We start from the raw sequence: 27,679 nt of genomic DNA, 5'->3' as shown, positions 1-27,679 counted from the left end.
TGAAAATGCATTATCAATTATGAAGTGTAGCATTTCAAGTAGCAATTCCTTTTGCAACTATAGTCTGCTTCACCATACAACTGCATTTCTGCGTTTCGTTGAGCTAGGATAACAGATTCTAGTAATCGTTGGTCAACAAAATCTTAGTGATGCAAAAAAGTGAAATTCAAATCGGATTTTGTGCGCATCGCATCGGTGTGTAACTTTGGTTCTCCTTTGGTTGCATCTACTTGCTCGAAAACTGCCGAAATTATTCTGTTGTGGTAGTTGTGCGCTCTTTGTGTTTTGTTACGCCGATAGAACAAGCCATTAACTGCTATGACCTGCCCTGACCTTGTAATGATGCCTGGGTTTTAGAATGATAGATTCCGCGAAGCGCTCCAAAGAGTGCCATCTAGCCGTGTGTCTGCTATATGGCACTAGCTTCATCAGTATGCGTTTTTCAATTTATTATCTTTCTCAATGTAAACGAAGCTCTGTGAACGAATTCGCGGCGCCATTTCCTCATAAGTCGTTGTGATTCACTCTAACTAAGCGCCATCATATGAGGAAGTTTCAATGTTTTTTTCATTATTTGAAGCATTATAGTTAGCAAGTTTACAGCATATCGGTTAGTATTTTTTCAGCATGCAAATTGTTTATTCATTTCAGCGTTCTTTTCCATTGTTAAAGGCTTAACGGAGTATTCAGTGACTAAATACTTGCAGTACTTCGAGATTATTTTTGGGAAGGAAAAGGTTGGGCTATTGAATACATACTGTATTTTTCAAATACATATTGTCTTTGTTTTTTAGAGTAAAATTTAGTGGTGTTATACGAGATACATACAATAACGCACCAAAACACTCATATGATACACGTCAACCTTTGGGTCTTTTTCTACCAACAATTAAAACAAACGCACTTTTTAATTCTTTTTGGTCTCGCACTATAAGAAATATTTGAGGGGAGCTCGTAGATTGCACTGAATAATGTATATACTTGTGGCTTTTGTATTTTTGTTATAGAATAATAGGTAAATATACATGAATATGTATAAAAATAAAAGGGGGAGTAAAGGAAAAAAGTTATGACATATTAATAAGTGAGTTTTTACACTTTTTGCCTTGTATTGAGGATCTTAGTGAGAAATCTCCATTCTGGTTCTGATTATTTAAATCTAAAATCAAAAAGTAAACAGGCATGTGCATAAATGTTCAAATATTTCTTGTGAGGCGTTTACCGTCTTTTGTGTAACGCAATAGGACTCGTACAAGAACTTTATATTTTTCAGGCTTAGTAACTGTTTATTAGTATTATTATTGTTTCTCTATTTAAATTTTTGTTTACGTAGCATAGTTTGAAGTTGTAATATATATGAAGTAATATATATTAGTAATATAGTAATATAATAGCAATTATAATAGTAATATATAATGAAGTAATATATGTTTCCTCCATGTAAATATTCTGCATGTTGAACCAAGAAAATTGATAGAACACAAACTCTGGTTTGTGTAGTGTAGAATTAAATGCCATGTTTAGGTACTTATCAAAGAAAGATAAAATAAATTGCAGACAAAACCATAAATTGCTGATTAGCTTTAAGGCGAAAAATAGTTTACAAAAATTGTAAGGAGCTAAAAAGTTTACTTCTTGATGGAAAGAGATAATAACAATTAATAAAAGTCCTTATGACCTGACAATCCTTATGCACATGACGGAGGACAGCCGTAGCAATCAGCTCAAGTATTCATACTAAAATGAGAGCTTGTTTTGGTAAGCCATACAAACAAGGTTTCTAACCACTTTTTGTTCTCAGAATAAGCATTACTCGCAACACAAATAACTAAAATTTAACAATAAATTGCAAATTTTAAAGCGCAGCCTTGGCAAAGAAACAAGTGTACCCGGTAACACAAAATTAAATGCGTAAATGTGCTTTTTTAAATGTTTATTTTTTTCACACATTGTAAAATGCCTGTAATTAAATAAAATAGATTTAATACAAAAATTTCTTGTTTAATGATAGGTTTCAATTCATTACGGTATGTTGGAGTGTAAGCAGCTTCATATATCCAGCAAACAAGAGCATCAGCTTTTTGGTCTATGTGATAACACATGATTCACTCCAAGATTCTTCTTGCATAGCAATTTTTTATACTTCGTTGGAACTCTTGTGAGAAAACTTTGACCGGATTTGATCAAACAATTATCAAAAGCGGCAGTCATCGAATCTGTTTTAATTTTTCTAGTACTGTATTAGATTAATGTTGCCTGGTAACAATTAATTTAATTCGATAGTCTTGTTTTCCATTTCTTAGTGGCTGTTTGATAAAACGTTCAGAATATTTTGAAGTGGTCTACCATTCAAAACTTGATGCCGGATAAAAACGTACTTTCACCAGCCACAGACATCATTTGTACTTGTGGCCTCCACGATCTCATTTGATGTGCTGTACCGAGAATGAAAAACTTTTTTAGGAAAATAAATATCTGAAATTTGATTACCGCATAAGATCACCAGAAAGCTTTTCACAATTAAGGGAAAGCACTAACATAAAATCGTTACAAGAACGTAGAAAAGATGCCCGAATAAAACTATATTGCAAAGTGTTGAGTTCTGGTGTTATTCAAAACACTTTTACTCTTCCCAATAACCCGCATGATACAAGACAAAATAGGGAATTGTACATACTGTTGTAATGATATTAGTACAAGTGCGAGTTATCCTCTCATGTTTATGTTTTCATTAAGAGTAGACAACTCTTGCATTTAACGAGCACATTATATTCATGTCTGGGGATGACCATGCGTTTTCAGTTAAATACAAAAGAAAAGAAAAACGATCTTATATCGCTCTCGTTATAATCCAAGCCATCCTCTCCATCTGTGTAATACAACATGGTGGCAGCGGTCTAAACTTGTTCCTGGGTGTCATGCAAGGTGTTTCGCCTCCACACGGCTTAGATCTGAGGGCTGATGATCTCTCTGGAGAGTGGAAAAAATGGTCCAGATCATTTGAAGATTATTTGCTGGCCATAGATTTGGTGGCAACAAGCAAGGCTGCAGAAAAAAGGAAGCTTGCCTTGTTCAGACATGTAGGAGGTGAAGATGTAAGGGAAGTATATTCACAGCTGGAATTTACAACTGACCCTGATGAAAATGGTCTGATTCATGAGATAGAAGAAGGAACGGAGGGGAGGAAGTTAAATGACGTGTTAAAGAAATTTCAAGATTATTGCAACCCAAGGTCCGGAACTATAGTGAATAGATTTCAATTCCACGGCTGCACTCAGTCAGGTGAGTCATGTGATGTATATCTTATGAGGCTGAAGAGGCTAGCTGAAGGGTGTCAGTTTGAAACACAGAGGGATTTACTCATCAAAGATAAACTACTCTTTGGAATGGATGATGTGAAGCTTCGTGATAAGCTAATGAGAGAGCCTGATGAGAAGCTCACTTTAGAGTACGTTGTCAAGGCAATTCGAGTGCAAGAAATGGCAGTCAAGTTCAAAAATGTGACTGCCATCCCACAGCAAGAAAAGCAAGAAATCAAGGATGGAGATATTGAGGTAGTAAGGAGTGAAAGGAAAAGCTGGAAAACCAAACCAGCAATAAAAACAGTTGGTGGAGGCTTTTGTGGCAGATGTGGAAGGAATCATAGCAAGCAAGTAAGGTGCCCCGCTATGGGTCAAAAATGCAGAAACTGTGATAAATTTAACCACTTTGCCAGACAGTGCAGAGGAAGAGCAGAAATAAATGCTCTAAAAGAAGATGAAACTGAGGTTCAGGAGGAGGTTTATTTAGGGGAAATAAACCTAGTGGAATCCATCAACACAGGAGCATGGCATTCTACAGTCAAAGTAGACACAAGCTTGAAGAAGGGGCAAACAACCAGCTTTAAATTGGACACTGGGGCTGCACTAAGTGTTTGTGGACCAAATCACTTCAAAGGGAGATTGGAGCCTTCAACTAAAAGGTTATACGGGGCAGGTAAAACACAGTTAAATTGCTTAGGGGTTATAAGATGCCGCATCCAAGCTGGTAAATTTGCCACAAAAGAAAATATATATGTAGTTGAGAATCAACAGACACCATTGCTGAGCAGAAAAGCCTGTGAAACACTACAGTTAATATCAGTGGATGTTGACAGATGTGAAGTGAGTGATGTGAATGTGGACCAGCGGCTGTTCAAGAGTCTAGGAAAAGTGAAGAGTGAACATTCCATCACACTAAAGGAGGATGCCATACCTTTTGCCATACACGTCCCTAGACCAATAGCATTCCCGCTAAAGAAACAAGCAGAGCAAGCATTAGATGAGATGGTGAAGGATGGAGTCATCACGCCAATTACTGAAGCAACACCCTGGGTTGCACCAATGGTCGTTGTACCAAAAAATGGCCAAGACAAAGTCAGAATTTGTACAGACTTCACCCAACTCAACAAATATGTGATGAGGGAAATTCATCCAATGGCCACTGTAGAGAGCAGTCTTGCTAGTCTGGGAAACGGTGTAAAGTTTTCAAAAATGATGCTAACAGTGGATTTTTTCAGATACCACTCAGTCAAGAGTCAAAAAAGTTGACTACTTTTTTGACTCATAAGGGAAGATACATGTATGAAAGACTTCCCCAAGGCCTTTGTAGTGCCCCGGAAATATTTTCAGCAGAAATGAATAGAATGCTGAATGGGATTGAAGGAGTGATAGTTCATATGGACGATGTGTGTGTATTTGGAGAAACGGAAGAGAAACATGACAAAAGTTTGGAGCTGGTCCTGGCCGCAATCAAGACGGCGGGTATGACACTGAACAAGTCAAAATGTAAGTTTGGTCAAAAAAGTGTGGAGTTTCTTGGGTATATCATCTCCAAGGAGGGTATAAGCGCTGGACCGCGAATACAAGGAATACAAGACTTTCCCACACCCACTTCCGTGACAGCTGTAAGAAGTTTCCTTGGTCTTGCAAATCAATATGCACGCTTCTCAGAGAAGCTGGCTGAGAAGAGTGCCCCTCTGAGGGCTTTGCTGAAGACAGGTATTGAATGGCACTGGGGTTATGCGCAGGAGAGTGCATTTCAAGAAGTCAAAGAGCTGTTCAGCAAACCAAGCATCCTTGCTCCATACAGTACAGAAAAGCCTACATTTGTGACCACAGACGCCAGCAATCAAGGACTAGGAGCTACTCTGAGTCAACTTCAAGATGACGGCACTCGTAAGCTAGTGGCGGCTGCAAGTAGATCCCTTAGTGAAACTGAGCAACGTTATGCAGCAATAGAAAAGGAGGCGCTAGGAGTGTGCTGGGCAATGGAGAAATTTTCTCATTATGTCTTAGGAATGAAAGATGTAACGATTGAAACAGATCACAAAGCCCTCATTCCCTTGTTCGGTAATCAGTTTCTAGATAAGCTGCCTCCCAGAATTCAAGGCTTCAAATTGCGACTACAGAGATTCTACTATGACATCAAATATGTGAGTGGAACTGACAACAAGGCAGCGGATGCACTATCACGATATAACACTAGGGAACCAGAACAGAGTGATATAGTACGAGTAGAAGTGATTGAGAGCTACGTACGAGAGAGTGTGCATTGAAATGGAAGCTGCAACAGATTAAAGAAATTCAAAATGGAACAAAGGGAAGATGAAACTTTGAGACAGGTTATTCATTATGTTGAACAGGGTTGGCCAGTTTACCTTTCATCCATGGACACAATCCTGAGGCCGTACTTTGAAAGGCGAGGACTACTTACTATGAACAAGGGACTGCTGATGCTAGGCATGAGATTGGTGGTTCCCCTATCCCAGAGAAGTCAGGTTCTTGAAGATATACACAAGGGACATTTAGGCATTACTAAATGCCAAGCAAGGGCTAGAAACAGTTTGTGGTGGCCGTCTATGGCAAAGGCAATAGAGGTACAGATAGCTAATTGTGAAGTGTGTAAGAGAGAATTGAATATAACATACGAACCCCTGAGACCTTCCGCTACCCCTGATCGCCCTTGGCAAATGTTAGGCACTGACTTGTTTCAACTAGAGAGAAACAACTACCTGATAGTGACAGATTATTATTCAAGATACCCTGAGATAGCTTTACTAGGTAGAGATACTATATCAAAGAATGTCATATCCCACATGAAAAGTATGTTCTCCCGGCACGGTATTCCAGATTGTTTAGTGTCTGACAACGGACCGCAGTATTCATCTGAGGACTTTCAGATATTTGCAAAAGCATATGGATTCACCCATGTCACAAGTAGCCCGAAGTATGCTCGCGGCAATGGTGCAGCTGAAAGAGCGGTTGCAACAGTAAAATCCTTGCTCAGCAAGGAGAAAGATCCATACATAGCTCTCCTTGCCTACAGAGCATCACCACAGTTAGGAGTATACTCTCCCGCTGAATTGCTTATGGGACGGATGCTGAAGACAACTTTGGCAGTACATCCTGATAGTCTAATGCCAAAGCTACCCGATCATGAGAAGTTTAAAGCCAAGAATGAGCTTTACAAAGAGAGAATGAAGATGAACCACGATATCAATCCTAAGGTAAAAGATCTTCCAGCAGTGTGTGGTGGAGATCGTGTTATGGTGAGAGATAGTAGCCAGGAGGGCACAGTACTCAGAGCTAACCAAGATGGCGATCGAAAGGTTATCATAGAGGGAGATAATGGTCAGCACTTGGTACGGAACAGGTCAGCAGTAATCTCAGTTAATGACTCTAATGTAAATGCGGAAAGACGCAGAGTTAATGTCAGATCAGCTATGACGGCAACCCCGAGGATGAGTACGCGGCTCAGGCAACAGCCAGATAAATATGAGGCATAAGCTTAAGAGTATGGTAACTACCATACTGCGACATGCTGCTACATCATATCGCTGAGCAACAAACTATGAACTATGGTAACTACCATACTGCGACATGCTGCTACATCATATCGCTGAGCAACAAACTATGAACTCTAGACAATCACTATTGCATATTATTACGTATCTTATCTTGACAAATATTCTTGTTGTTTACTTGCGTTGCATTTACCCATACAAATTTACGATAGCTTATGTGGTTGTCACAGGTTTTATGTGCCGATTTATCTTAGTAGATCATTATATAGATATGCCAGCTTTTGAGCTTGTGAAGGGATGTTGTAATGATATTAGTACAAGTGCAAGTTATCCTCTCATGTTATGTTTTCATTAAGAGTAGACAACTCTTGCATTTAACGAGCACATTATATTCATGTCTGGGGATGACCATGCGTTTTCGGTTAAATACAAAAGAAAAGAAAAACGATCTTATATCGCTCTCGTTATAATCCAAGCCATCCTCTCCATCTGTGTAATACAACACATACCATCTATAAAAGCAGGGCAATATTTTCACTCTTTATGGCCAAAAACAACGAGTGATCTTCGAGGGGATGTCGAGTGTGCAGATGTTTAGTTTCTTTGATTTGACCGGAGAGATTTGTGCATGTATATATGTAAATAAATAAATATATAAAAAAAAGGTTCTTAAAACACGTCTTTTTGCTTTTAGAGGCTCTCAGTGAGAACAATCTGATCTGATTAGGAGCTTTGGTAAAATGGATGTTATAGAGCTTTAAATATGTTGGTATACAAATTGCTAGAATCTTCAACTGTTGGTCATTTTGTGGTCTTATTCTCTGTTGCAATAAAACAGGGTAAACCAATTGTTGCCCCTTGAACTGCTTTGTTTTTTGACAGCTGTCAAGTGGTACTTGTTTATTCATTCAGCTCAAAAAAAGTGAATCATCTCAAGCTTGGCTATGAAGTAGCTTAAGTAGTTATTTTTTGTTTTTCAGGCAAAAACAGACATGTTCCTTGTCGGCGTACTAGTAGTGTTCACTAGTCTAACATTCACTCACGGTAAGACAGATTTTGGTGCCCTGTTTCATGCCGAGTTTTTTTATTGAGTGTAACCTAATTAGATGTTATATTTAAGATTATTAGATTATATTTAAGATTATTAGATTATATTTAAGATTATTAGATTATATTTAAGATTATTAGATTATATTTAAGATTATTGCTTTAGAAATTAAAACTTTAGTAGATTTTATCAGAAATATCAGTATTTTTCTATTTTATGTGATATTTTTGATATTTGGCATGGTTTGACTGCATGATGTCCTAAAGTTGAAATTGACTTTATTCGATGTCAGTTAAATGCTTGGATCAAGTGCGGTGTGATTATGACATCTCTAGTTGCAAAGAGACAGACAGAGAAGAAACGCATAACCCTGCAACTTGACGCAATAGCCTATAGCAACTACTAATGTCCTTTTCGGCACGTATTTTTCTTCTGAGCATTTCAACTAGGATCAATTTCTGTCAATTTTAATTTTGAAACACCCTAGCAGTCAGATCACCTCAAACATCAATAATAATCGCTAACGATAGACAACTGCCGATAGACAACTGCCGATAGACAACTGCCGATAGACAACTGCCGATACTCTAATAAAATCTACTAAAATTTTGCATAAGTTCACCTTCAACTCCACACTAAGTTGAATGGCATTGATAACGACCTACTTTATTATATTATACTGGATATTGTTGTATACATGTATATTGTTGTGGAGCGTCAATCAGCCACTTGCAAGTGAGTTTTGCGTACGAGTTGTCTTATCCTGAATGAGTAACAGCTCGTACGTAACTTTGATCACCGCGAGCGGTGTGACTGGTTGCTCAGTATTGCTTTTTATTATTTAAGCTCTATAAGCATGAAAAGGCAGAGAACAATCCGGTACATTTTAATACAATGAGGTGTGCGAATGAAATAAGAACACAATAAAAAGCAGTTACACTTGTAAATGCGAATGATGTATAAATGTACACATATACTCAGCTGTGCAGAAGTTAATCAATGTTATCATACTGCTAGTCTCTACGGTGATGTAGAAAATAGTCATTGTTCTCTTTTACTGAGCTTTTCTCTTTCATTGGGCATCTCTCCCCACCCCTTCACTACCCACCATATTGAATCACAGTTATCTATATAGTGAGTTGTGTGTGATAATCAGCTTAGTAATACACAAGCTTGCTTTCTCTCTTTGCTCGCTTGCTTTCCATACAAGCTAAACTCGTGTATTACTAAGCTAATCACACAAGAACTGGGCTTGGCATATTCATCACAATATTCAACGACTGACAATCATTAAGTGATTTTCATGCCTGCCATTGCTTTACTTACCATAGCTTTAGTCATAGCGGTGCATTGTCGTGTGAGGGACCTTAGTTTAACCACCCAATAGATTAGCTAGTCATCAAGTAGTCTACACACTCAACCTTTCAGATTTGTAATCTTTATTGTACCCTCCATTGTAATCTCTATTTTAGTAGGTGGAGCCGTTTGTGAAGATATACTAGTAGTTCTACCAGATGATAATGTCCTGTTGAGGTACTTTGATCACTTTGATATTATTGGTCGATACAGAAGGGTTGCTGACCAGAACTTATGGACTCAGCTCCATGGTCGGCATCGTATAACAATAGGCACAGCTCCCAACAAAACGTGAGTATTTATTCCTATTTAATCTGTAAATAATTTAATTTACGTTATTAGTATTTAATATTTTATTTATGAATTGTACTCACAATCTTCACCACCTCTAAAAACTGTCCGACTTATTTCTGATAAATATTCATGTTTATCACTCTGTCGCCTAGTTGGAATATTGATGCATCTTTTTGTACTAATAAACATGGAGCAGCCGTGGATTGGGGGTCTAGAGCGCTCGGCTTGTACACAACAGGTTGGGGTTCAATTCTCAAAAAAGTCTGCTATTGGTGACAAGAATGTCATCCAACCTAAATTGCTCTCTGCAACTGAACATGTCTCCTGTTGTCGAGGTTACCTTGCTGCTAGACTTGGACATGTCCAGCTTAGATTACACAACCATTGTTTGTATAACAATGCTCTTAAAAAAAGATGCACCAGCTTCTGCTTTTAGCAAGCTAAACAGACATATACGATCTTGAAGTGATTGCTCATATCCATGTACTTCCAATGAAACGTTTCCATTTTGGTCAAAGGGCGTGTTTATTATATCATTGTTGTTATACCAAAGTGTCACAACTCTAGTGTTTAGTTTTGACTCTCATAAGTTTGTTATATGATTGTTTCTATTAAGTTTACTATAAAGCACTGTATGTTTATTCCACAAATCAAATGATTTACATTTAAGCGTTGCATTATGGTCATCAGAGATTGCCCGTATAATCTCCGATATAATCGGAGATTATATTATTAATAATAAAAACTTTATTATTAATAATATAATTAATTTTTATTATTAATAATATTAATATTAAAAATATATAAATTAAGTTAGTTTAAACTGTAACTGGTGTATGCCACAAACTCTCAAACGTTTTGTTACTGATTATAACTTTAATTTTATTTTTACTTGTAAGTTCTATTTTTCTTTTCAGTTTCTTTTTTATAGTTTTTTTATAATGCATTTGTCTTAATGCCATATGCAATTGTGAGTATGTCAGATTCACAATTGCTACTTGACTTTTTAGTGATCCTCCAAAACACATTCTGTGGTACTTCTTACATTTGCAAGAAAACTTCTTTTGAAATGAGCTACTGTAGATCGCCTGCTTTTTGACCCTCGATGATTATGTCAGCTCCAATTTGAAACCTTTTTGTGTACATTATTTCCCTCTAATGTGTTCATCTACTAGACCTACACTTTCACATTTCATATAACACTAGTTTAATAAATAACATAATATATGATAAATATAACATAACATTATAATCAACATAATATATAATGGAGAAATATAACACTAGTTTAATAAATAACATAATATATGATAAATATAACATAACATTATAATCAACATAATATATAATGGAGAAATATAACACCAGTTTAATAAATAACATAATATATAATGACTATAACATAATATAATAAATAACATAATATATAATAGAGAAATGTAACACTAGCTTAATAAATAACATAATATATAATAAATATAATATAATAAATAACATAATGTATAATAGAGAAATATAACACTAGTTTAATAAATTTTCAAACAACAATTCAGGGTTTGGTGCCATGATTAAACATAAAGACGTTTTTGAGCGTTTTAAGTTATGCTCTCACAACTCACATTTGGACAGAGACATCGAGATTTTGTTATTAAAACAATTATTTCTCATTACGTGGAATCCTGAAAGCTAAACAACTTGAACAAGAGAAGACAAATCCGTACAACCATTAGTATTATATTGGTGCTAAGATTGTGGATAACGAACTTAGTAGTACAGACTTTTATGTTGCTAATTTTTTTCCATTTAGTTGCAAAATTAAATTTGATCTCAAATTTACAATGATTTTTACTCAAGTTATTTTATTATAGGGTTACTCAGGAGTTGTCTTTTCTTGCGATCTCATCCAATTCTAGCTCGCCTTTGCCAATCGGTCTCACTGCTGAGTTTAGCGCATTTTTTGACCCAACAGTTGACAGTGATTTTACCTACAGACTGCATGACCAGCTTTTTTCCTGGACTATGTACAACTACACCTTCAAGCAATACGTATGTATTTGTAAATTAAGGCGTTCTATTATTCCTTGATGTTAGTTGCTGCTTGCATATGTTTACTAGAGTACAGCCGTGGCACAGGTTTGATTTGACATTGTTATGGTCATGTGAAGGGGGATTTAAGGAAATGATTACATGAGAAACAACTCTGGTTGAACGAAGAGTAATTTGTATGAAATAATTTTAAGTAGAGTTTTGTGATTCCCAAAATCACCTGATGATTCAATATAACAAATTTGCAATATCAAAGCGCGATGTATCAAACGTGGGAATCGTCTATTTATAAACGACTCACGATATACATGTATTGTGATATTATTGTTACGTAAAAATACTTGTAAATGTTTATTAAGATGTATATATATAATAATATAGTTAGGTATTTGTATAGCGTAAAGGTTGACTTGCAACAAAATTCACATTACAGTTATTTGGTATCAAAAGACTCACCATGTCTTACTCTGTTGTGTTGTAGGTTCAAAATATGTGGGAATGTGATTACAAGCTCTTAAAAGCTAAAAAACGAACAGTTAATCGCAGCCACACGAGACCGCCATAGTTTGGATTCGCTTTCCAAAATGGCTCAAATGTGACGTAGTTGTAAGAGATGGTTTCTGTTTACACTTTCATGCAACCTTATTCGTCGAAATATTTTCACAAATATACTTCATGCATTCAATAAAACCATGTCTATTGTTCTTACACGTCTATTTTATCGTCATTGTAATGCTGTCACTTTTAGGACTGATATCTTATAACTTACCATAAACATTTGTTTAATTTTTTAACCTTAGCTCGAAGGAGTACATATCATTGTCTGATAATCACGACGAGCCTGTTGGTCAACTGTAATAATCGAAAAGAGCTGAAGAAATTATTTGCCAAGTGTTGGGTCACATGATCAAATTACGATTGACGATTAGACCAAGCCGAAACAAAACTGTAAAGTAGCGAGCATCTATATTTGATACGGGGTCTCCGGTAAAACCTGAAGTGTTTGTCATAAACTAATGCTTCAAGAAGTTTTATATTGAGCTTTTTATTGGCCTTTCAATTCACGTGAGAACATCATGTGACAAGACAATAACCAAACTGTCATGACTACGTCAGAGAAATAAACAGATTCCAATCTATGGCAGCTTTCCGTTTTTGAGCTTTTATGAGCTTGTAATCACATTTCCACATATTTGGCACCTACAACACAACAGAGTAAGGCATGGTGAATCTTTCGATGCCAAATAACTGTAATGTGAATTTTGTTGCAAGTCAACCTTTAACATAAATAGGAGTTGTCTTATGTTTGTGATAATTAGAAACATTAATTTCATAAATACCGTGGAATGAGCGTACATATTATAAGACTATAAAGGTCCTTGCAATTTTAGTTCCAGTATCGCTCACTCTGAAAATCATGACATGTGCGATAAATCACCATTACATGTTTATATTATTTATACGATTGATGATATCTCTTTAAATGGTGGCGATTTCATTACATGTTTATATTATTTATACGATTGATGATATCTCTTTAAATGGTGGCGATTTCATTACACGTTTATATTATTTATACGATTGATGACATCTCTTTAACCCTCTGAGGCCCATACACAGAAGCTTTGCTCTAAAAATTTTCAAACTTTTTCGATAGTTTACAGATATATGTATGAGTGTTTTTCTAATTTTTTTATTTTCTACAACAACCCTGACCTGAGATATTAAATGTTGCACTCACGCAACATTGGGCTTGAATGCTACCTATATACATTACGCATTAGACAATAGTGTTATGAAGTATTTGAGCCAGTAAAATAACTTGACTTGAATAAATAAATGGTAAATTTACCTATATACATATACATGTATACAGATACATACATATACATATATATAGTACATATATTGTATATATATACATTCAGTATATATATATATTATATACATACATATACGCATACATACGTATATATATATATATATATACATATATGTATATATTGTATATATATGCATACGTATATGCATACATATATATATATATATATATATGTATGTATGTAACACAAGCATATAAGTTTACATCACTGTTTGGTACAAATGGACTAAGTCCTGGAGCAATATCAACTGTTCCAAAGTAACTCTAGCTCTCCATTCGCTTGCAATGATAGGTACAAAAATAATTTCGTTCATCAAGAACGCAGAGACTATTTCACATTTTGTAGTAGTTATTTTCTTGAACAGCTTGCCATGACTTCGCTTTGGAGCCTTTATTGGCCAATGAGCAAAATTGTCATAGTGAACATCGCACGGACCTCTTCCAAATTTTTTAGTTGGTGTAAGGCATAGACTAACGTCACCCGCTGCAGCTGGTTGTCCTTATTTGGCAGCACCATTGACATGGATGAGACTGTCGGCAACTTCAGCTTGAAAGTTTCTTCTATTTAGTACTTTATTTATGGTAGCTTGAAAAGGCGACTATCACTTCTGTAGATATTCCAAGTGTTGACTTCGGCTACCATTACAAATGTTGTTACAGGTAGAGATATCATCACCGGCTCTTCATGGCAAAACGATACTCTGCTAAAAATAAATCTTACAAATCACTGCCTCCCATATTTTTATGTGGTTGTATTACAGCAGGCATGTTATAGAAACGATGCTCTTTTGACGACTTGTTCCACCGTTTGGCTTGAGCAAAGGGCTGTACACCAGTCAATGAGAAGAGAACGGTGATATCTTTGTTGTCACACCGTTTGACAGCAACCACATTGTTGACCTCCTTTACATAGCTGTCATAAGATCCTTTACAATCTCGTTTCAGGGCTTTTGCATTATTGAGCATGCATTCTTGAACCCTGTTGGTTTGAACAGCATCTGTATAGAACATCCCAGTTTTATTTAGCTCAGCGGTGAAGGGAATAGCAATAAACAAGTTGCCTCTGACAATTTTGTACCTCCAGTTCTTTTGTAGAGTAGATGTTAGCTTGAGTACAACATCAGATCCTTAGCCCTACTCCGTCCGTTTAATATCACCAACCTGGTATACTTCAGTCATACAAAATGCCACTGACTTCTGCTCGATGCTAGATCTTGAAGTGTCATGGATGCGGCTTACTCTTTATGTATTGTCGGGTTCTATTTACAGACATTCATTCCATATGGCAGCTATCCTTCATTACATTTTCTAGAGCTCGTCTAGCAAATTCGTTCCATCAACTCTGCTTCTCATTCGAAGGCAATTGCTGTTGCTGTTTGAAGTGGAAGGCTTTGAATGCATTTTGTATCTACAAACTAAAACAGTATATTTTGAAATATCATTCATCTAACACCTAAAATCACCCAAAAGAAAGCCTACACACCTAACTATCATGCTATATCAAGTGAAATAATTGCACAATTTTGTATCATTCGGAAATACCAATTTGCTTTGGTAGTAAATGACTAATAGCAGTAGTACTAGTAGCAGTGAAGGTAACCTGGTAATATTAATTCAATGGTAGTCAGTGTACCTCTACTACCATTTTTAGAACCCTAAGTATTATGCACATCAACAAGAATGAAGAGCATTAACCCTAACAATGGTCTATTGGAAGGTCCGATACTAATCCCTTGGCTTGCAGCTTAGCTATGTAGAGCCCAATGTTGCACTCCTGCACAAGAAATTTTGAGCTCATATAGATAGAAGAAAAAAATTTACTTCGAAACATTTTATGTGTGTAAAAATATGGTCAACATAGTACCAAAAAACAGAAAATGAGTTATTCGAACTTACCTCAAAGAGCTATAAATCTTTGCCTAAAAAGTTGCTTTCCGCATGTGTGGTCAACTCTCAGTTCCATGGAATGTTCTAGAGTTATGTGATGATATCACGAGCATGAAATCCAATCAATTTTGGGTTTAGGGTTGCATAAAGATATGTAAGAAGCCACTTAAGAATAATATTTGGCTATAAAGCATTTGTAGTTGCTCTATCTAGTTTTGAAATTTATGTTGCACCAGTGCAACAAGGAGCCCCAGAGGGTTAAATGGTGGCGATTTCATTACATGTTTATATTATTTATACGATTGATGATATCTCTTTAAATGGTGGCGATTTCATTACATGGTTATATTATTTATACGATTGATGATATCTCTTTAAATGGTGGCGATTTCATTACACATTTATATTATTTATACGATTGATGATATCTCTTTAAATGGTGGCGATTTCATTACACGTTTATATTATTTATACGATTGATGATATCTCTTTAAATGGTGGCGATTTCATTACATGTTTATATTATTTATACAATTGATGATATCTCTTTAAATGGTGGCGATTTCATTACACGTTTATATTATTTATACGATTGATGATATCTCTTTAAATGGTGGCGATTTCATTACATGTTTATATTATTTATACAATTGATGATATCTCTTTAAATGGTGGCGATTTCATTACATGTTTATATTATTTATACGATTGATGATATCTCTTTAAATGGTGGCGATTTCATTACATGTTTATATTATTTATACGATTGATGATATCTCTTTAAATGGTGGCGATTTCATTACACGTTTATATTATTTATACGATTGATGATATCTCTTTAAATGGTGGCGATTTCATTACATGTTTATATTATTTATACAATTGATGATATCTCTTTAAATGGTGGCGATTTCATTACACGTTTATATTATTTATACAATTGATGATATCTCTTTAAATGGCGGCGATTTCATTACATGTTTATATTATTTATACAATTGATGATATCTCTTTAAATGGTGGCGATTTTCTAATTTTCCGCCTTCAAAATCGCCACCATACAATTAAATTGCCGCCATATTGCGGAGTTCTGATTTTAGTGGTTTAGCGTGTGAGTATTAACACTGCTCAGTTACAAGCTATGAAGTCTTAAATGTTGTTCCTATTCAGTTTGTAGTTATATTTTTATCCTCATTAAATATTATCACGAACCTTTTACTATAGAGTTACATTATATTATTATTACTATTATATTACTTATTATAGAGTTACATTATATTATTATTACTATTATATTACTTATTATAGAGTTACATTATATTATTATTACTATTATATTACTTATTATAGAGCTATATAAGCAGTCGAAAGGCAGGTACATGTCTTTAGACTGCTTATATAACTACATACATAGTAAAACCTAGATTTAAGTATGTTTAGTAAACTAATTTAAGTTAAACACAACGTTTATGTTATACGTCTGCTTTGAAGCGAAGAACTCCCTACAGTATGTACTGCACATAGTACATTGTAGCGTTGCATTTTATTGCAGATCATAATCACTAAATACTCTAAAGTTTCTGTAGGTAGCTATAGTTACTAAGGTTAGCATGTCATTTTGTTACTAATTGTTAATATGTATATAAAATTTCAATGATTTTTACTACGGGGTGTTTGCAGTAGATATTTGTTATAGGTTTCTATATCCCTCTATACGAAATTTTCGTCTTACAATGCCAACACTGGAATGAATTAAAATTGTATGGCAAAGGTCCATTGCATATCAATTTGTAACCGAGCTAAATTCGGATTTATCTCCGTTGGTCTGTTGTTTAGTGCGCCTCCATTCAAATGCTTCTCACTACTTATTTCCTTGCTGCCTATGCAATGGCTCACACAATAGTTTATCGGGTTGTTTTCCTTATAACAAATTTGAAGATGTTCAAAATAGTGCGAGGAAGATTAATTATGACATATGTTTAACTTACTGCAAGCAAAGGCTGTGCGCATGTTATTAAGAGCATTGTTGCACAATCAAAGACTCATTATCTTGGCTGGGCATGTCTGAGTTCAGTGGCAAGAGAACCTTAACAGCTGGAGACTTGCCCAGTTGCAGAGAGTTTTTTAAGGTTGGATGTCATTTCTGTCACCATCAGTAGCCGTTTTTGAGTTTTGAACTCTAACTTGTTGTTTGAAGGTCAGGCGTTCTAGACCATTATTCGGCTGCGACAATTTCCCAATTTAAATCTCAAGGTTTGTTCGCCTGTACATCTGTATGTCCGGCTATGGCGATAAAGTTTTAAGAATGATAAATCTTGTGCGACCTGGATTTGAACTCACAACCTCCAGTTTGTTAGACATCCATTTATCCAATACACTACACTGTCCAACTGGCTATACCGTGGAACAAATTGGGCACATGCCTGGAACACCTGCCAACCTTTTATGGTTTCACGTTAAACGCTGCAAATTTCGTTATGCGTAAAGCCATACCAGAAGAAAAGACCGTGAAACCATACCAAAAGAAAAATGCATGCCAGTACGTGAAGAAAAATGCTTAAACTCATATAGCCAACAAGACTGTTGCGATCAGTATAGATTTGTAGTAAGCACTGCAGCTGGTACGGTATGAATTACACAGTTCACAAAAATAAACACCGTACACAAAAATAAGCAAACACCTTCATTAAAAACTAGAATGGTAAAGGTTTCTGTTGATTAAAAGTACAGTTTCTGTACAAAAACTTTTTTATGACCCGTGCAACGCCACACATTCACCTAGTCAACAATTTAAAAGTGAAGGTTATTATTGCTTGGAGTTTCTAAAGTTTTCGTTTCACATTTTCAAGGTTTATTTTGGGTGATTTCTAAAACTTCATCATCTAAACAGGTTGCCAAAAAAGTCTTTTATATACAAATACTAGCTGTGCCTTCCGGCGTTGCCCGGGTATTAAAATCAGTCATAAATAATGAGAAGTGATGAGATTTGTTTACCACTTGCTGGCAGACAGCTCTCCAGCAAATGGCAGGCCATTGCCACATTGCCAATGGAAAATGCCACTAACCTAGTTAGTAAGCTTCAAATGCCTGTATGCAATGACATTGCATCAGCATTGTCACCCAGCTAGACTATTCTAATAATACCTATAGCCGGAATGCAGACAGACATACCACATATGACACACGGACATACTTCGATAGATATAGATGAAGATGATAACCACTAGCAGCATTTTTGTGGTGAAGCGATTTACTGTGGTTAGTAGACTACTTATTACAGACCGTTACTGTTGATCAGAAGTTATGCATTTCTGTCTCGATTTCGGATGTCACGATGTAACCTATACTTATAAGGGGTGTCATCCATGCTTGTAGAGGTGTTCACTGTACTTTTAGGGATGTCATCTGTACATATAGTGATGTCACTTTATACATGTATATACATACCGGTGTTGCCTGTACTTGTAGAGGTGTCCACTGCACGTATAGGAGTGGAATGTTGCATGTATCTATCGGATGTCACTTTTATAGAAACATGTCATCAATGTTTGCAGATCACTACATATACATTCCAGTTTGATGAGTTGTTCATCTATTGCATGGATGAACAACTGTCCAAGTCTGTCTCTGTCTGTACTGGTGACCGGATATTAGATGGTGAGTGGGATGCTTGGTCACATGCTATTATTTCTGTTTCAGCTAAGTGGCTACTATTTAACACCTCTATCTGACAAACTGTCTTTCTTGCAGTGACATTATATGTTGATGAGCCAAGTGGAACTCGGCAGATACTCAATGATCCGGAGACAGACGTACTTCGATCGAGTCCTGGTATGTACAGGTAAGTGTTTCGTATTTAATATGCTGGATCTATGTGAACCTTATTGCACTTTCTATCGCTTTTGTTGAACGCCTGCTCAGCATGTGTTGTGTTTACAGCGAGGGGCGACAGCAATACATGCAAGATCGATCCTTTTTTTCCATATCCTACCTTGATGTTCGTCTAAGCTCTTACCATGTGCACTCCTGGTTTGTGTATTACCATACAGCCAATACTTCAGAGCCCGTCTATTTTGGCAACAACATTAATGAGGCAGCACCTACTCCTGAGCTGACCTTTGACCCGTGGGTTCGAACTGGTAGTTCTGGGTGAGTCTACCCCGTATACACCCCTCTGGTGTTTTAGTTATATTATGGTGCATGAAAACATGAGACTAGTTTATAGTCTTTGGTTTTTAAGATAAATATACTACTGACCGTTCCAGTTTTATTTTATGATGACTAAAATATCTTCTCCTTTTTTATCACAGTGGAATGCAGTTATATTTTAGACAACCTGAGTTCTTGTATACAATACCATGTAAATACTGGGTGAGATGCCACCATGCCTGGTTGCCTATTGCAAATGTTTTCACATGATGCAACCTTTAGTAGTAATAAACGATAAAATAACAAACTTTTTTGTAATGTTCTCATAGTTGGCTACCGGTGTTTGTAGCTTGTTTAGCATAACATTCAAAGAGCTATATCTACAATATATTTTTATTTTAAAAAATTAACGTTTATATTATGTTAATTTTGTTCCGGATGTTACAGGACGCAAGTCAACAACCTTGTAAAGTGTGCAGCAAAATTGCCAGACTGTTCTTTCTGCAATTCATCAAACACAGATATCTGTCTAGAGGGCACTAACTCGAGTACCTTTTACTGTGTCTGCAAACAAGGTAATCTGTAATTTCTGTTTGTTTCGTATTACTTCATATTCATCCTTTCCGGGTTTTTCCGATTCTGAGTGTTTGTTGATATTGTCAACATGATCTATACGCTACAAGTTACTAAGGTGAAACCTGCTATCACCTTTCATCCTCCTGTTGTTGTCCGTTATTGGTTATCAAGGTGAAACCTGCTATCAGCTTTTACCCTCCTGTTATTGTCCGTTATAGGTTATCAAAAGGAACCTGCTATCAGCTTTCACCTTCCTGTTATTATCCATTATATTTTATCTAGGGGAAACCTGCTATCAGCTTTCATCCTCCTGTTATTGTCCATTATAGATTATCAAAAGGAAACCTGCTATTATCTTTCACCCTCCTGTTATTGTCCATTATAGGTTATCAAAAGGAAACCTGCTATTAGCTTTCACTCTCCTGTTATTGTCCATTATAGATTATCAAAAGGAAACCTGCTATCAGCTTTCATCCTCCTGTTATTGTCCATTATAGATTATCAAAAGGAAACCTGCTATCAGCTTTCATCCTCCTGTTATTGTCCGTTATAGAGTATCAAAAGGAAACCTGCTATTAGCTTTCACTCTCCTGTTATTGTACATTATAGGTTATCAAGGGGAAACATGTGATGAACTTTCACCTTTTTGTTCCCAACCACCAAGTGAACTCTTTGGTTGGGTACCCGATTATTATCAAGGTGGTCCTTTCTACTCAGGGGAGATAATCACAGTTAGCTGCAACGCTGACTATCCTTCACTGCTTTCTAGATGGAAATATACATCTACATGCACTGACAACCGTAAGTGAAATTGTGGGTCTGACTTCTGCCTTTGTTTTAATTGGTAAGTTGCTGAATGAAAATTTGATCCACTCTATTCAGGGACATGGACATCGATTGAGACGTGTCTCGACTGGTCCCTGCTACCTTCGGCAATCAGTCGTTCGGACTATGGTGAAGTAATAAGTGCTCTAATAAAGGAAGTGACAAGTAGGATCTCTGACCAATCACCCAACCCCTCACGTTTTACTGTTTTGGCTAGCCAGGAGTGGCTTATTGCAGTCACCATGTCTATATGGGTCATACTTCCTTTCTGCTCGACTTCCATAGGTTGGCTTCTCAATAAGCGTCGCCGGCAAGCAGAGGAACAGTAAGTGTTCAAATACTCATAGGTGTAAGTGGCAGCAAATGTAAAGAGAAGTTTATATTGAATTCTTTGCAATTTAAAAAATAAAGTTAAAATTATAAACTTGACTAGATCGTTGTAAAGATGAGCTGAGAGAAATATTAAAACTAACTGATACATCTATGGCAATCTATAGATTTTAGGCACTGGATACATGGGCTTGAATGTCGTGTTAAAGCTATATAAAGACTGATAATTGTTTATCCATTTCATGAGCTGTTGTTTGTACCTCCTAAAAATACATGTTAATGTAAGTTATCTCGTTTTGGTTTATATTGTTTTTAATTTATGTTTCACGCAGAAAACTCAAAGAGCACATAATTTTACTTCAGCATTGGCTGCAGTGGTCACAGAATTCTATTCAAAGAGACTCTACTTGTTTAGGATTAGTACACTTGTGAACTGAGACGCTGTAATCTCTATAAGAATTATATACTATTCAGCTACAATTGTTGACATCTATTATTTGATACTGTGACATCTGACACCCTTTTTTTAACACTGTGACATCTGACGCTCATTATTTAACACTGGCATCTGACACTTTTCACTTAACACTGTGACATTTGACACTTTCACTTAACACTGTGACATCTGACACTCTTTACTTAACACTGTGACATATGACACCCTTTACTTAACACTGTGACGTCTGACACTCATTATTTAACACCGTGAAATCTGACACTCATTATTTAACACTGACATCTGACACCCTTTACTTAACATTGTGACATCTGACACTTTTTATTTGCCACTGTGACATCTGACACTCATCCTGTGACATTCTGACATCGACATTGATATTTGAAGTCTTTTTTGGCATAATGACATTTGAAACATCATAAAATTTGACACTTTTTATTTGATACTATGGCATTTCTATACGCATTATCTTACACAATGATATTTGCCACTGATATCAGCTATAGTTTACATACCTGTCATCCAATATTAATAATATTTAGCTGTTGCAGTGATACTCATATCATTTTAAATCGTTTAATTTTAGCATTGGCATTTAGGTATATCGGACATGGAAATATTCCAACTGTTATTTCATAGTTAGATTGTCTCTAAAAGTGGTCAAGAGGAGCAGTCATCAGTTTCGAAAATGAACAGTCATGCTTACTACTGGTTGAGTCATGGTTACTACTGGTTGAGTCATGGTTACTACTGGTTGAGTCATGGTTACTACTGGTTGAGTCAAGGTTACTACTGGTTGAGTCATGGTTACTACTGGTTGAGTCATGGTTACTACTGGTTGAGTCATGGTTACTACTGGTTGAGTCATGGTTACTACTGGTTGAGTCATGGTTACTACTGGTTCAATCATGGTAGAAGAGATCATCGCTCTTGCTACAAATTGACACCTTTTGAATGTTTTAGTTATAATGTTTGTGATTGAATCAACACTTCAAAGCCTGGGATCGAGATTATTTGGGGATTGCCTTCCCACCTGATCCTAGGCTTGAGTAAACGCATCTTGATAGTTTTGCTTTGTCTTTGTATTTCCAATTCACACAAAATTACAAAATTTTCGTCACTTTGTGTAGTACACATTTTCAGCATTAATTCCGAAGTTTCAAGTCGATTGACCTATAATTAGTTCTTGAGATATCGCCGAAATACTGAGGGCACTTCTAACTGAATTCCAAAATTAAAAATGGCTACCAGCAGAATATTAGTTTCTAATGACATACTGATTGAAGCTCTTAGTAAAGAATGATCAAAAATAAACAGAACTAGAAAGCTTCTTCTCTTCAGCAACAGGAGCTTTACAATAAAAACTACTTGTTTTTCTATTCATAAAAATATACAGACTATTAAACTCTGTTATATTTCTTCTATATATTTTTCATACAAATTAAATATTTCTTCAGTTAAATTATATTATACCATTATAATATATAATGGTAATATATATTACTTCATTATATATTACTATTATAATTACTATTACTAATATATATTACTACATATATATGACTATATATATTACTATTTCCATTAACATATAATGGAAATATATATTACTTCAGTTATATAATAACCATTATATTTCTTCGGTTACCTCTAAAACATCACATCTTGGAAAGTCCGATCATGAATTGCTGCCACTTATACAGAGCAATTACTTTCAGCTCATTTAGCTTTACGATATCTTAAACACTCCACAATTGGCAAAATTTGTTTCAACTCCGGAGTTTGTTGCAGTTAGGTAGGTTCGCTGTTAATAATGGTGTATAATAATAATACTACTAATTATCTTGTTGCAGGGAGAAGCACTCTATATGGAGCATGCTGTCTATGCATTCCTACATCTGGCTTTGGATATATATACTCTGGGAGATCCTGTCTCTTTCTATCGGTTTTTCTCAAGCATTCACTGACGTCTTCTTTTATATTGACATCACCACTGCTGCCTTGTTCCTCTTTATGTACATCTTTCACATTATCGCTACGTTCCTCTCTCCAGAGATGGCGCTCCTCGGCAAGAAATATCGTGAGTTTTGCTAAATGAGAAAATAAATAAAAATAAACAATAAAAATATAAATAAAAGCTTGTAGACTTACATAACGTTACATAACGTTATGTATGCGTGATGTAATACAGAGTACAAGACCACCAAGAATAAGGTGTAGCCAGGTAAAGTGTGTATTTGCTAAAACATGTGAAATTATCAAAGATAATGCAACTCCATATCTCCGTTTCAGCAATTCTGACTGATGAGTATTTTGACTCAATGAAGCACCACAACAGACCGGAACTTTCCGTGATGGCTGAGATTTATCATGACGAGGAAATTACAAGGAATATTCAAAAGACTGTAGACAATGGTATGTCATTTTTTTATTTCATAATTCTTTGTTGAGGTTTGTATAGTTCTATCATACCAGAAACTTTGCTCACTGCTCACCAGAGTTTTTGAAAGGCTTGTATACTTTATGCAGGCATGTTGTGTAGTGAAACGGTAACGTTAATACAACCGGTCGTGACCAAATGTTACCGAGAAGTATTCAACTATGACCAATGCCTGGACATAACTGATGGTCTTCAGCTGGAGCCGCACACCATTGTAGAAGTGAGGTTGCACCTTGAGGTCTCCTTTCAGGATGAGGCAACTAGAAATGAGTTCTCTGCCATGAAATCCCATTTGGAGTATATTAGTAAGGTAAGAGAACAGGGGAAGCAGAATTGGCAATTACCTCTTACGATCTTTCGAGTGCTTAACAAAGTATTAAAAATAACTTTTGATAATTTTGACTGCATGGCAATCTATCACTGGTGTGATCCCAATATAACGATTCTTAAAACTTTGAAGCCAAAACTCGATAAAATTTGGGGAGTTGTCTTCCCATCTGATCCTACTCCTAAGGGAAATTGACTGCGTAGTTTTGCTTTGTTTAGGAAATATTGGTAGCTTTGTGCAGTATACCTTCTCAGTGTAATTCCGAAGTTTGAAGTCAATTAGATTGCTAGTTCTTGAGATATCACTAAAATGCTGAGGGCATTTCAAACTGGCTGGAAAATGGCTGCTGACAGGACATTTGTTCTAATAGCACACTGATTGAAATCCTCACTAATGGCGGCTTAAAATAAGACGTTCCTAGAAAACTCTTTGTTTTGGCAACAAGAGCTTCACACTAAAACTAGTTGTTTTATTCATAGCAAATGTACGCAATTAGACTCGGTGATCTGCAATCACTGTTTATTCTTTTACTTCTGAAACATCACTTTTTTGAGGGGGAGGGAGAGAGAGGTGGAGCAAGAGGAGAGGGAAAAATAAAAACTGTTTACTCTATTTGAGTTCTGCTTTCTTTAATCAAATTCAACAAATTCAAAAGATGCTCAATCCAAAAGAACTTGTGCTATTTTAAGAGCTTCCCCAGTCAATGGAAAGTTGTTAATATGATTTAGAATCAGGGAACTTGCTTGTACATGGATATACAGGAACAGGTTTTTAAGGGTTAACTCATATATCTTCAATATCCATTGTTTGGCAACAACACATATTCACTCGAGACATAGGATTGCAATTGTAGATAATATAAACATCAACATACACATTAGTATAGTAAGCTACTAAAACTTACACATTAGTATAGTAGGTTATAAAACTTACACATTAGTATAGTAGGTTACTAAAACTTACATATTAGTATAGTAAGTTACTAAAACTTATACATTAGTATAGTAGGTTACTAAAACTTACACATTAGTATAGTAGGTTACTAAAACTTACACATTAGTATAGTAAGTTACTAAAACTTACATACTAGTATAGTAAGTTACTAAAACTTACACATTAGTATAGTAGGTTATAAAACTTACACATTAGTATAGTAGGTTACTAAAACTTACATATTAGTATAGTAAGTTACTAAAACTTATACATTAGTATAGTAGGTTACTAAAACTTACACATTAGTATAGTAGGTTACTAAAACTTACACATTAGTATAGTAAGTTACTAAAACTTACATACTAGTATAGTAAGTTACTAAAACTTACACATTAGTATAGTAGGTTATAAAACTTACACATTAGTATAGTAGGTTACTAAAACTTACATATTAGTATAGTAAGTTACTAAAACTTATACATTAGTATAGTAAGTTACTAAAACTTACACATTAGTATAGTAGGTTACTAAACTTACACATTAGTATAGTAGGTTACTAAAACTTACATATTAGTATAGTAGGTTACTAAAACTTACACATTAGTATAGTAGGTTACTAAAACTTACATATTAGTATAGTAGGTTACTAAAACTTACACATTAGTATAGTAGGTTACTAAAACTTACACATTAGTATAGTAGGTTACTAAAACTTACATACTAGTATAGTAGGTTACTAAAACTTACACATTAGTATAGTAAGTTACTAAAACTTACATACTAGTATAGTAGGTTACTAAAACTTACACATTAGTATAGTAAGTTACTAAAACTTACACATTAGTATAGTAGGTTACTAAAACTTACACATTAGTATAGTAGGTTACTAAAACCACTAAAAGAAAGTAGGATTCAATTGATCTGATTTGTCACTATAATTTATGTTGCTAATATTTTAAACACTGTGGGCCCAGCGCCTCGACTATCTGCAGTGCTTTTGCGGGCCTCATTATACCTTATGTAAAAATTATGCTTTCATTTTTTTGTGCGCACACATGTTTAGTTATGCCACCTTGGAGAGCTTATATCATCTGGTGAGAATGTTTGCTTTCAGTAGCCATTTGAATGGTTGGTCTCAAAAAGGGCTGTTGTCTATCTATCACCTTATGTTATTCCCTTCCAATATTGAATTCTTCCTACGTTAATATGAGGCATAATGTTGCTCACTCCTTTTTTGGGAAAGTTTGTCTGCCATAATTCTTTATATTTTATAGGATGATGAGGGAAAAGTTAACACATTTCAAGTTGTGAGCTTGACAACATCGGATCACCAGCTACGCAAAGGCCTTGATGTATCAGTGTGCGGTGTTGCTGGAAGCTCCAAGTTTTATACGAATGTTTGGTTTTTCCGAGTACTCACCTTTTTCCTTTGCGGCCTTCCGATACAGATCTTTCTTCGCTGCTGTGTGCTACGCCCAGTCCGAGACTACGTGGTGCGTAAGGTGATCAGCGGTGTTAAAGAACAACCAGTGCGGTTGCGTATTCTCGATGATACTTTTCCACTCTCCGCAACCAGAACTAGTTCAGCACTTAGTCAGTAGGATATGTGAAGGTAGCTTCTAACTCTGTAGTAAATTATTCAGTGGGCAAGCTAAGAGATTTTTTTCTTCATTTTTTGAAGTGAATGGCTTACCTATGACTTCATAGCAACCGCAACAAATGTCTCCACCAACCCAAATAAACTTAGAAAGGGGCCATGCAGGTCAAACTCAGAGAATTAGCATCACTCAAGATACCGGTATTTTCGGTCTTATGGTGGTGTCTCCCTTCCTTGCATCCTGTGCCACGATTGAATGAACTGTTTGTGAATATAGCAAATATTGAATTTAATAATAACAAACTATGAAATCAGATGCAAGTTTTTGTTCTACCTGGTCCCACCATTTTCTTAGGTTGCTTTTTCCATATGTAGGTAACTAACCTATAAGGCTTTGGTTCAGCCGTTATCTGGCCAATATTATCCTTTTTGTTGTACTAAAGTGTTATATTTTCTTAACTCCAACTCTTATGACAACTGTTTACCTCACTGGCTCATTTCACCTATGCCTATTTATATCATTTCTTGTTGTATCCACAATCATGGTATCTACACTCATTGTATCTACACTTATTTGTATTTACACTCATTGTATCTACACTTAATTGTATTTTCACTTATTGTATGATAATACTTTTTACATTTTGTATTGCTTCGTAAAGAATAAAACTAAATATATATTTATGTTAAATTTCATTTTACATATGA

At 35.5% G+C, this 27,679-nt stretch overlaps 1 protein-coding gene across 2 annotated transcripts; it reads left to right on the top strand.

Moving 5' to 3' along the window:
* Positions 1–509: 509 nt before the first annotated feature.
* Positions 510–27,667, top strand: LOC137401389 (uncharacterized). Of its 2 annotated transcripts, none has more exons than XM_068087716.1 (14): positions 510–610; positions 7,804–7,867; positions 9,347–9,518; positions 11,390–11,567; positions 18,891–18,993; positions 19,087–19,177; positions 19,276–19,485; positions 19,933–20,060; positions 20,671–20,862; positions 20,944–21,211; positions 23,527–23,753; positions 23,966–24,088; positions 24,203–24,423; positions 26,649–27,667. In XM_068087716.1, the coding sequence occupies exons 2-14, from the start codon at positions 7,816–7,818 to the stop codon at positions 26,973–26,975; spliced, it is 2,292 nt and encodes a 763-aa protein (XP_067943817.1). In that variant the 5' UTR covers positions 510–610; positions 7,804–7,815; the 3' UTR covers positions 26,976–27,667. The 2 variants fall into 2 exon arrangements, with proteins under 2 accessions (XP_067943817.1, XP_067943816.1); XM_068087715.1 differs by having other exon boundaries at positions 511–610; positions 9,344–9,518.
* Positions 27,668–27,679: the final 12 nt, after the last annotated feature.

Source organism: Watersipora subatra, chromosome 8 (genome assembly GCF_963576615.1).
Source record: "Watersipora subatra chromosome 8, tzWatSuba1.1, whole genome shotgun sequence".
Classification (NCBI taxonomy): Eukaryota; Metazoa; Bryozoa; class Gymnolaemata; order Cheilostomatida; family Watersiporidae; genus Watersipora; species Watersipora subatra.
The sequence above is the reverse complement of the archived record's forward strand: the minus strand, read 5'-3'. Positions and strand labels throughout refer to the sequence as shown.